Source organism: Gastrolobium bilobum, unplaced genomic scaffold (assembly GCF_033153095.1).
Source record: "Gastrolobium bilobum isolate Gb01-03AN ecotype WA unplaced genomic scaffold, APGP_CSIRO_Gbil_v1 utg14062, whole genome shotgun sequence".
Taxonomy (NCBI): domain Eukaryota; kingdom Viridiplantae; phylum Streptophyta; class Magnoliopsida; order Fabales; family Fabaceae; genus Gastrolobium; species Gastrolobium bilobum.
The window spans coordinates 70,040-82,383 of record NW_026898155.1 but is presented as its reverse complement, the minus strand read 5'-3'; the positions used below and the strand labels follow the sequence as shown (position 1 = coordinate 82,383).

At 32.8% G+C, this 12,344-nt stretch overlaps 1 protein-coding gene across 1 annotated transcript; it reads right to left on the bottom strand.

The window, feature by feature from the left end:
• Positions 1–1,959: 1,959 nt before the first annotated feature.
• Positions 1,960–10,014, bottom strand: LOC133313311 (glucose-6-phosphate isomerase, cytosolic). The gene is made up of 23 exons (XM_061514660.1): positions 9,867–10,014; positions 9,690–9,766; positions 9,471–9,552; positions 9,344–9,391; positions 8,991–9,146; positions 8,807–8,903; positions 8,563–8,605; positions 8,325–8,392; positions 8,159–8,243; positions 7,844–7,892; positions 7,368–7,440; positions 7,204–7,264; positions 6,679–6,745; positions 6,026–6,082; positions 5,872–5,925; positions 5,654–5,782; positions 4,802–4,865; positions 4,630–4,703; positions 3,888–3,941; positions 3,724–3,792; positions 2,760–2,849; positions 2,524–2,631; positions 1,960–2,292 (listed from the first exon to the last, which is right to left on the bottom strand). The coding sequence occupies exons 1-23, from the start codon at positions 9,915–9,917 to the stop codon at positions 2,242–2,244; spliced, it is 1,707 nt and encodes a 568-aa protein (XP_061370644.1). The 5' UTR covers positions 9,918–10,014; the 3' UTR covers positions 1,960–2,241.
• Between the last annotated feature and the right edge of the window lie 2,330 nt (positions 10,015–12,344).

Sequence of the window (12,344 nt, the reverse complement as noted above, 5' to 3'; positions counted from 1 at the left end):
GATGATATTTTATCTTTTTTTAAAGAAGGATAAAATAGACATATTATTTAAGTTTTTAATATTGTTTTTTTTTTGTGAATAAGTTTTTAATATTGTTAAGGAAAGACTTGGATAAAAAAAATATAAAAGAATAATATAATTAAAAAAATAAAGGATAAGTAATTTTAAGACAAACCAGAAAGGTATTTGAACTTTTTCCTATTCTAAAACAAACATCTTTAACGTGCACAAACCTCTTTAACGTGTTTGACAGGAAATTAGTGGAAAGGATTTATTCCATCGTATTTTTCTTTTTCAGTTACGTGTCCCATGGTGCGCACCTCCCCACAATGAAATCTATATTACTTCATATATTCGTTTTCGTGTAATGAATCTGAGTAAATTATTTATATTAACTTCAAAATGATGTTATTTTAGTACAGAAATTAAAATATTTTTGTAATTATAATTTATTTTAAGTTTATAATAATATTTATCATTATAATTTTTTAATCTTTAACTTAAAATAATATCAATTTAGAAGTAAATATAAATAATTTATCTGCATTTATCGTAGAAATATTAAAGTCATTTAACAATATTTATCTTATAAATAATTTTAATAAAATAAAATTTACATTCATCAAAATATCTTTCGAACATATATTTACCATTTTAGGATCTGATACACGATTCACAGCCCAGGCATTCCCGGACAGTGTTTCCGAGGCTTTTTCACCGTTTTGTCCCTTATTAATTAATTAATAATCATTTTACCCCTGATTCGAAACTATTTATCAATATGCCCCTCTTTAGTTGACTACCTTGCATTTTTAATCGACTAAATGGCCAAAACAGACAAAAAATGACTGCTAGGAGATTTAGTCGACTAAATCTCCCTATTTAGTCGACTAAATCTTCATATTTGACAAAAAAAAAAAATAAGTCAGTATGATTTTAATCGATTAAGTAGGGAGATTTAGTCGATTAAATTTCCCAACAACCGTTTAGTCGATTAAAAATGTAAGGTAGTCGATTAAAGAGGAGCATATTGATAGATAGTTTCGAATCAGGGGCAAAATAATTATTAATTAATTAATAAGGGACAAAAAGGTGAAAAAGCCGTTTCCGAGGGAGGTAACTATAGTCCACCACCATAGAGGCGGCCTGAAATACAATGAAAGATTACAGATCGCTAAGGGAAGGTTGATAAAAAAAATAGTTGACACCAAAGATAATACACTGCTATGATACGATAAATAAAATACTAATTCTTATTTATATTAATAATAACAAATAATAAATATAAAAAAATATTTCCAGAACACTAAATCATAACCATACAAAAATGAATTAATGGTGATAAAGAAACACACAATTACAACTAAAAAAATTACAACAAAATATTTAAAAATTATATATATATATATATATATATATATATATATATATATATATATATATATATATATATATATATTAGATATTCTAACAAAACACGATAATATACGAGTTTTCCTTCAACTTTTGAATAAAAAAAATGACCAAAAATGTTAAACATTCCTAATTAGTAGTACAAATAAATTATTGAAGACGATATTATTTGATATGATAATTTTTCAAATATCAATGATCATTTACCATTTTTTCAAACGTATTTAACTTTTAAGTCTTAATATTTTTCAATATTAAACTTTTCCATCAAAGAAACCCGCAGATTTATTTTTCAATAAAGCTAATTTTATTTTCCTTTTTTTAAAAATATAATAAATAAGAGTAACGAATCTGCTTACAACGTACTTGAAAATGGTGCCATCAGGTCTAAGGATTGTAGGCCAGTAGCAGTTAAAATGGGTCAAAATTCATATCAATATAACTCGTATAAAATGGTAGTTTAATTAAGCTTAAAAATTGGTAGCGTAACAGCATAGTCAAGACATCCTCTTGTATATATGATCGTATTAGAATGATACTGAAGAATGTTCATCATGAGCTCAAAATGCCTCTGAATATCTACCAAACCAAGCTGCGTTTACAACAACACAGAGGCTAAGCAGCAAGCAAAATTTAGAATCCAAAAAGGTTTTCATTTACAAAAGAAAAGGATAACCAAGTAACGTGCTAAATCAAGGGAGGGAATACAAGTGAGTATACTGGAACATTTCGGTAGACAATGCTGTATATACAGCATACATAACATAAGATTCACCAGATGATTTTATTCTTAATTCTACATCAAAATAACAATAAGCGAAAAGGTACTTATATCTTCGGTAAAGAAGTTGGGAGATCCGCCGGGACATCTGAACTTGCCTGCGACGTGAAAATAAAAGCTTTGCCATTAATTCCACAAAAAAATTCATTACAACAGAAACCTTAAAAGTAGAAATATGGCAGTGGGATTAATTAGTATCTAATATGACTAGGATACTATGAAGAAAGCATCAGCCTTTTACGGGAATAATATTTTAAATATTTCATCACAAAAAATATATATTTCTCCTCTCTTTCCTCCTTCTTCAAGCAGGAAAAGGGATTTAATACCTGAAGATATCTTGTCAACATTGTTGTAGTACTGAAATTAAAGCCCTGAACTGTTTCTCCTTTAGTACGAGATGCATTAAGTTGCTTTCTGACTTGAGTAGCCAGTGACTGCATTATCATCAAAAGTTACGAGAAGAATGAGACAAGTAAATAATGGAGGGGAAAAAACCAAGATTCAGATTGCATACATATTTCTGAGATAGCAACACGATAATGTCAGCTTATCAAAAACATACCTTCCCCAGCTCTACTCCCCATTGATCAAACGAATTGATTCCCCAAATGAAACCCTCTACAGCAATTCTGTGTTCATAGATTGCCAACAACTGAGGAACATAGAACCCAAAAGAAATTAGGACCAATAGAGTAATTTGCATAGACCCTCATTGCAAGAAAACATATACTAATGCTAGTGAGTGGTTGTATCATAAAATAAAATAAAATAAATCTGACAAATTAGTCTCTCATATCATGAGAGAGGTATGTGACCAACTAATGTAGAATAAACAGCTCAAGCATGGAAGATCCACATATAGCAAATTTAAATTCTATCAAGAACCATACACAAAGCTGGAGGAGTGGAGGAAACAATATGAACACGAGAAAAAAAATAATAATAATGTAAGCTGTTTGTCAGACAGATAGCTTTTGCTTGCAGTTATTCTGATACCACACTAAACTGCCCAGATACTTCGTATACATCTGTGAAGGAGTAGACAACAAAGAACACAACTCAGCCAAAAAATACTCACTACAATCCTATCAAGCTGTATACTGCTTTCTCATATTAAATAGACCCACTTAATCCACCTAGATGTGCAAGGAATAATAATTATTTTTTTAAAAAAAATGCAATAGCTATTAAACAGTTTACTCATATTAATAAATTTGAAGTCACCCAAGACATAACCACAAACAAGGATTCCTTCGAGTTTAAAAGTGTTCTCCGCTGTAAACGCCTAGTTTGGAATATAACAAATAGTTTTCATAAGAGAGCAAAAGAATAAACCAAAAGCTCGTGCATATTCAAGGATATGAATAAAGAAGTTCAATACAATATCGTGAACAAATCTCATATAACTAGCTAATTTTCCAGTTGGACATACTCAACAAAAGAAGTAACTGAAACAATAAAACTTCTATGAACAGGAATCAACCATTTCTTTCTAATTAGTAATCAGGACCTAGTGAACATCATACCTGCCCAATATTGTAAGCATTTAATGATGGAAGCAGAAGGCTGAGGGAAGGACGATTTCCACTGAATGTCTGTAGAATTTTTTAAAAATAGAAATGAAATATGGTAAGGACTGAGGATTCAACTATTAACTCAGCAAGTTCCACTGAAGCAGAAGGGAAATCACCTTGTGAGGAATAAGATGAGGGGAAACATTCTCTTTTTGCAGCTGATCTGCTGTCTACAAGAAATTGACGGATGGTCATATTCCTCATTGTAAAACAAAAGAACACCAGTACAAAATATAGTCTACAACGAGAAAAATAGCTATTATTATAAGTTCTGTGTTGTTATATCATGCATCTCAGTTGCCTTCGGTTTGGAAAGAATGTTACATTATATGTGAATTACAATGAATTGAAGATAGTAATGTCAACACAGACTTCATTAATTTAGCCATATTCACTCTTATCTAAAGTTATATGATACGACACCAGTTGTATAAGAGTATTGTAGGAAGCATTATAGGAGATTACCACCTCTCAATGCTGACTCAGCAAAATAGTTAGTTAGCAGAGAATATTCTAGAAGTGGGTATGGATAATAACTAGAGAGGAAAGAAGTGGAGAAGGCAGGCAATTACTTGGAATTGGGCTTGGAACTTGGGAGAGAAAGGGTGCCTCTCGAATTGCGTGATTATCTGTAATTTCTTTTTAACATTTACCTTCTTGATTTCTTCTCATTTCTGCACTTGTGATCTCTTATTTTAGCTGCCATGACTATTTGTAATTCTCTTTTATACTTTCAATATACAAAATCTGGTTTATCCAGAAAATTACTCGGTATCCCTTTTATTTTTCTGTTTCTGAGTTGAAGATTCTTATCATTATACTATACAATTTAGAAGAAAAGAGCAAGAACAAATGTACCTTCCCATATGCAAGGGCATCAGGCTGTGCAAAAAAGTTCGACATTAGCTCATCATGGTTACTCACCACCTCACCTGATTATAAAATGCAATGGTCAAATAGTATTAGATCACTGACTTCAAACAAGCCAACTACCATGATGAAACTTGATAATGTTAATTTGTACACTTACCTCTCAGAAAGACAGGTTGCTGACTTTTCACAACTCCAATAAAATCACAAGGAATCACACGTCCCTAAAAGCAAGGAGATACAAGTTACTCAACAGCATAGTTTGTAATGTTGATATTTTTCATGCACTAAAAAAAATATTAAATCAAAGGAAGCAAAGCTAGCCACTTAAAATTGCAATAGAGATAAAGAGAAGAAAATAAGATTCTAAATTGCTAAAATCTTGACACCTAATGTTTGTGGTACTATGTTGATTAAAGATGTTTCCTCCCACCCCCTTTCTCCTTTTCCACAAGGCCGATAACAAAAGCAGAAAATTCAGCTCAGCTATGGAAAAATTAACAAATGTAGGAGCTCTTGGCCTGTTAAATCACATAAAAGTTTTGCAAGTAGTACACAGACATGTCTCAAATGAGAAATTAATGTAGAAAAAAATGTGCTGATGGACTTTAAATATCCTAAAGGAAAAACACTCATTAAAGAAATTCATTATATTGGAGCATATTTGTGCTCATATTGATTTGAAGAATAAGGGGGAGGATAAAAATACATATATTCAGATTCTTCCTGAATTTATGCCCGTATCAAATTCTCCAATTTGTCCTAAGGATTAGGATCCATAAAGACAAAATGGTATTGAAAATCAACCACAACATACAACTGTACATTATTTCACGAAAATGTTTTTAAACCAAAATTAACTGTCAGCACAGTAACAACATAGGCTTTGAAGTTACTAATTTTTAACATAGGTAAACCCATCAGACAAGTAGCATTTCCATGTAAAAAAATTCACAATAGTTTATTAAACCTTTCAAGTTCAAACACTCAAGTATAGAATACGTTATGTCACCTGATGTATGAGCTGATAAAAGCTATGCTGTCCATTAGTTCCTGGTTCACCAAAATCAATTTCACCAGCCTCAAATGGTAGAAGAACACCATCAATTGAAACACCCTTGCCATTACTCTCCATGCTAACCTAATGTAATAAAATAAAAAGAATATTATACGAACAAAAGTAAAATGGCATTGAAAAAATATTCGAGCAAAATGCTGCAACAAACTTGCCTGTTGAATGTGTGGGGCAAACTTCTCCAGGGCTTGACTATAAGGTAAGATGGCCTGGAAGAGAACCAAAAGTTTCAGTTTTTGAACAAAGCTGGTTAGGAACAAAGAAACCTATTAAATAACTCTAAAGAGAACAGGACAAATAAGTACTCACTCTGGCAGGATATCCAAGAAATGAAACATTCCATATGCTCAACAAACCCAGAAGCACCTGGAGCACTCATAAAAGGTTATTGAGCATCTTGTCGTGTATTTTAACAAAAGTACAAAACATCTTAAATACAAGAGAACCTAAGCTCCTTGAACCAAGGGATCTGAAATTTTACAGCGAGCCAAATTCCTACCCAACCCCAGCACTTTCTTTTTTCCTTCCAAAAAAGGAATGCATTAAGAGAAAGATAAGTCCAGAGCTAGGGGATCAGTAATCCTCCTAACAGCAAAAGAAACAAGAGGAAAAAAACAGCTGAAAGGAGCTCTCCTTTCCCTCATTAAATCAGTCAAAAATCAATATTACTTTTGATTAAAAATTCAAGACATATGAATACAAAATAATTAAAGCATTAAATGTTACAAAATAATTAAAACATTAAATGTACTCCACTGGGGAGATCCATAAAAAACATTCAGACTCAAAAATATATTACAATTATAGAATATAAAATTATCTCTTCTGAGATTCCTTCACCACGCTGGAAGGATAGCCAGTGTGCAGTATCACAAACACTAGAAAAATATGTTTGAACATGAAGAGATCCACATGTACAAATAATCTCAAGAAGTATAAAAGGTTAGCAAAGGGGCACTTACTGGAATATTCCTTTCAAATGGCTGTGAATGGAAATGTTGATCAATGCTGGATGCACCCCTTAAGAACCTTTGGGGAAAACAAATACATCATCATAAAGAAAATATAGAAGCATCATATATAAATAACTAAATGTGTCTTAGTGTCTTACAAAAGGGAGATTCAAAATTAAGTTGTATTTTACAAACCATGTCAATATTATGCAGTAAATATTTGTAAATCTGAACATATATAAATGGGGACCAAACTACATTTTATTTAATTCTGAAAAGGTTATCGCATATATATATCAGAAGAATTATTATCTACATCCTTCATTAAATCTAAGGAGTTGATTATCTCCTTTAAGGATGAAGAAGGTGAAGCATAATAAAGCCTGTCAAACCTCCAAATCTTACTCTAGTATGCAAAAGACAAGAAGCACCTTTAATAGAGTCAAAACATAACGAATTAAACAATTTTTATGAACATTCTCCTATAGAAGAAGTGCCTACATATTAGAATCACATCAATAATGAAAGACATACTTCTCTATTACTGAGAAACCGTATTGTAGAGATAATGGCAACACTCCAACAGCACTGCAAACTGCAAGTAGCATTTCAGTTCATCATGATCAAATCTGTGAAAACTTCTAATGTACTTTAAGAGGGGTGAGTAAAGGGGGGAAGATAGAGGAAACATTACTGACCACTATACCGACCACCGACCCAGTCCCAAAATGCAAAAGCATTGTTAGGATCAATACCAAATTTTTCCACAAGCTGCATCGGAAAATAAAGAAGAAAGAAAAAAAAATAGCTAAAGCTTCAGCCATAATTATGAATATAAAATGCATGTTTTATAACCTTTATCTCTTATTTAAGAAAAAAGAATGCACAAAAACGCAAAAGTAATACCAAAGAAATTGTAACTAAGAGAATTTCACCCTGTTGTAACCTGTCTTTACAGTTTTATTATTCAATTATCATCTGCTGTTGCTCGGAAACTTTGGTAGAGATAAATTCACCAAGGATACAAAATTTGGAAAATGTTTCAATAGTGCATGTGAGTGCAAACAAACAGTAATAGTCAGTTGAAAAGAGACATAATCAATGAACAAATAGAGTTACACATTGAAGGAAGCTTAGTCAGCTAATGACAATAAAAAGGAAAATTTGGTAATACCGTGAGATTTGTGCTGACTGCCACCATATGCTTTGCAACCGCAGAGGACCTGGAATTAATCATATTATGAGACAGTCCTCAGTTCATTATCAAAGTCCATTTTGAATATTGTCCACTTTCTATCCTTTGGACAAACTGTGAATATATTTAGAAGGTGGGGAGTGGGGGAGACAGGGTGTATATTATTGGAAGTCTTGAAGTATATGCTCCAGATTCTGTTCTGTAAGTTTCACATAAAAAGGAAGGAAACTGCAGAATCCCCAATCAACGACTACGCAACTATCCCTGAACAACTACTCTTAATATTGCACTTACCCAAGTGCAGATGAAATCCACTCTCTAAGAGTTCGAGCATTCAGCATGGTTTCAGCTGTTGTAAAAGTCTTCGAAACAACCACAACTGCAATTATTACAAACAACAACAATAAGACAAGCAAGATAATCCTCCATATCTATCTATTATGTATACATAATCACTTACCTAGGGTTGTTTCAGGATTTAATCCAGTGATATTTCTAGCAACGTCAATTGGATCAACATTTGCAAGGCTGCATATAGTTTCAAATAAAGGATGAGATTGATTTTAAGGAAATGGCACAGCTTTTTTAAAGATATGTAGCTATAGTAAGCTAGATTCAGAAAAGCAAATATCATATAGTTGCAGTAAACTAAACCTTGCAATCAGACTTTGGAAACTTCACTAACATTAGACACTTACAAGCGCAACTGACGACCCCTTGAAGATTCAACAGCTTCAGGTTCTGCAACATGACATAAATATATATATTCAAAATCAAAACACTTTTACTCGCTGTCAAATAAGGACAGTGGTTCCACAAAATACTACTTACATGTGTCCCTGTGTGTGTGCACTTGTGTTTTTATGTGTCAAGACAAATAAAACGACAACAAAAATTTAATGGTGGAATTGCTACTAAAGAGACTGGCAATAAACACCCAACCTGCTTGAAGTGCAGTGTGTACAAAAAGTGGGCCTAAGAAACTGCCACCAATACCAATTGCAACAACGTCCTTCAAAGCCTTTCCTGTAGCTCCAACCTTAAAACATAGGCCTACTAGTTAATACCCTCTAGCTCGAGTGATCAACAACAAACATCCATATTGGATACTAGAGTAGCAGATTACCCAAGATCCATTGCGAACCCGCTCAGAGAACTCCCGGATCTTGTCAAGAACTTTCCAAACTTCAGGGACAACATTTTTCCCATCACTCTGTATAACGGCATCTCTTGAAGCACGAAGGGCTACGTGAAGCACTGACCTATTCTCCGTGCTGTTTATCTGAAAGTGAATCCAACATTACCCAAAAAAATGATAATAACATCAGAAAATTCAGCAATCGGATCCACCATATGAATCACTCTTCAACTGCAGCGTTGCAATTTGCTAAATTCAAATTTAAAATTGACAGTTGATAAAGAATAACATGAGTGCGTGTATGATGTTGAACTTTTTGAGATTTGTAGACAATCACTTACATGTTCCCCGCTGTACATGCGATTTATCTTTTCTTTGAGGGATGCAGCCTACATAACACCAGAAACGATAATCAGAATCATGAACTCCTTTTTTTGTGATTACCGATTAATCATCGAAACTACGAACCTCAGCCAATTGAAAGAGCTTTTGGATTGTTTCAGGAGTGGCCTGTTGCCTTGAATAGTCCAGCAGAATGCCATCGAAATCACTACATTACATAGCATGCAAAATCAAAACATTAAGTTATTTTCTCATCGCATTGCACATCGGAATTGGAATTTGAATTTTCTGTGTTTTGGTCCTAAAAAGTAAAAACGAAGTATCAATCAATGTAATATCGCTTACACCAGCATCGACTGGCACCTCCTATCATCGCTCAATAGATCACGTAGATGGGTTTTCTTCACGTCCTCCACATGGACCTGCTCCAAGTTGAAACGAAACGCGCGTTTTAATAGTAATTTTTCAATTCACAATAAGTAATAACAATAACAAGGATCAATCACAATCCCGTTCCGTTACCTTGAGCTCCTTCCATGCCTGTGCGTCGGAGATAAGGGTGGACGAAGCCATTGCGCAAACGGAACAGTTCAACAGTCGCTTTCTGCGTTGGATGCAAGTCGTTGCTTCCTATTACTGGTTATGGGATGGGATGGGGTGTGTGGTTTGATTTTTATTTTTTTTTGTTGATGGAAAAAATGGAGCATGACTCATGCCACATAGCAGACCAGATGCCGTTACAAGTGACTGCGAATATTACCTCCTTTAAAACGACATATTCCGTTCTCACTCTAATGTCGTATTTAGCAATGTTATTAAACGGGACCGGTGATCGACTCGGTTGAGGTACCGGGTCAGTGGGTTACTGGGGTTCAATCAGCGGGTCACTGGTTCAACCGCATGAACTGGATATGTATATGAATTTATATTTTATACTTAATTATATAATAAATATTTTAAATGGCGTAAGTGAACCAAGAACCAATTGTAGCTTACTAGTAAATACTACAATTTATATCTTCATAATAAGGGTTCGATTCCCACTAGATGTAATTTTTAAATAATTCTATTAAATGATATGATATATATATATATATATTAAATGGTACATATTATCCAACAAACTAACTCAGCTCAGTGGTAAGTTGTTGTTTGGCTTAGTCAGGAGTCTCGAGTTTGAATCTCAGCGGGTTCGACGGTTAATACCGGTTAAACCGGGGTTCACGACCGATTCACCGAGTCATATCCGGTCTGTTTGTTGCAAGAATCGGACCGATTTTATCAACACTGGTATTTAGTTAACATTTGAGTTTCTTTTTTTTAAGGGAAAAATATGTGTCATTTAAAAGGATGTAAAGTTGTGTCATTTTAAGAGAGAAAAAGAGATAGATAAAGAAGGAGAGAGAGTTGACAAGAAATAAAGATGTGAGTCCTACTTCTTTGTGAGAGTGAAAAGATATAAGTTGTGTCATTTAAAAGGATAAACACTTTTTTTTTAAGTAAATACATTTTTATTCACATAATTTTGTACGTAATGCTATATAATATAATATAGTATTTACCAATAAAGTAAATACATTAAATGTGGTATAAAAAGTCAGATTCCCAAGGCCAACTCAAAAATCAAAAATCAAAATAATTAAAAACAAAAAGATTTAGAAATTGTTTGATTTTAATTTATAGAATGCCCGAGGGTATTGGATGGGTAAGCTCAGCTTGGTGATTTGGTTAGTAGATATCAAATGAGTTTAATAAGAGTTATGTTGTAGGAAAAGTGATTGTGTTATGTTATAGAGATTCGTTTTGCGTGCCAGAGTTTTTTTTTTTTTTTGCTGCGGGCCCCACAAAATATTGTGTGTAGAAAAGTTGTTGTGGTCATGTTAAATGATAGATACAAAACTCATATCAAATATGGTCTGAAATGCTGCAAGTTAGCAGTCGTTTATACAGGGTGAGGTTGTGGAAAGGAGAGACAAGGAAATTGTACAGAGCAAGTTTTCATGACCGACAAGGATGATGAGGCGAAAATAAAATATTAAAATTATAATTAAAATTAGTAAAAGGGATTAATATTAGCACAGATAATTTAATATTTTTATAAAAATATTATTTTTATATGTAATAATAATAAAAAATGAAATTTAGCCCTTCCTCCGAAGCCAGTTTGCCATGAACTGCAGCCAACTAAGTCATGTGGCCTCTTCATGTGAAGCTCATTTATTATGAGCCGAGAGCATGAACTCCTTTTTCAATAAAAGAAAAAAAAAATTGAGAGAAGATTTAAAAAAAAAGAAAGGATATAAATAAATTGAAAATTTTCTTTTATAATAAAGGACCATCAAATTTTAATGTGATCCAGGCTCACTTTAAAAAAATCCCTTCATGTGAGCTTAGTGGGGATACGAATGTCGAATATTACTCATTATACCAACATCAGCTCCGGTCAAGTTTGTTAACTATGATCCTCTGAAAGTGTTAGGTTTCCCATAAAAACATTCATTGCATGTCATACAAGTGTGCTTTGCACAACCCAAAGAATCACATCACACGCATACATGAATGCCATTCGATCCATAGTCAAAAAACTAAACATCTATGACGAAAAAAAACCAGATTAAAAAGAAAAATTAAGGGAAAAGTATTAGAATAAAAAAATGACTGTCAGTTAAGCAAAGAAGATGAAATTTACAACATATGATTGCTTTAAAAATATAGGTCATAGGTTAAATTTCAATGTGCGTAATTTGCCTTTTTAACATTTCGGGTGGTTGCTTGGTACGAGCTCAATTAGTGACGGACCTAATTTTTTTTTTTTATGTCTACATATTTAAGGTGGGGGTTCGGCACTCTCGATTTTTTTTTAAAGATCAAAATCATGATCCAATTTTTTTTTCACTTAAAAAATAAAGCTTTGGTGAATCAACCAAAGTTTTAAGGAAACGATTGATGATGATAATTAAAAAATAAATAAACACCACAAGAAGATATTTGTAAAATATA

Bases quoted from the DNA above. Each gene is read 5' to 3' on its own strand.
- LOC133313311 (XM_061514660.1), bottom strand. From the start codon at position 9,917: ATGGCTTCGTCCACCCTTATCTCCGACGCACAGGCATGGAAGGAGCTC. The intron at 8,393-8,562 runs GTAAGTGTCTAA...AACTATATGCAG, and splicing joins AGGGGTCGTCAGTTGCGCTT to CCTTGCAAATGTTGATCCAA. The intron at 8,244-8,324 runs GTAAGTGATTAT...TAATAATTGCAG, and splicing joins AAATCCTGAAACAACCCTAG to TTGTGGTTGTTTCGAAGACT.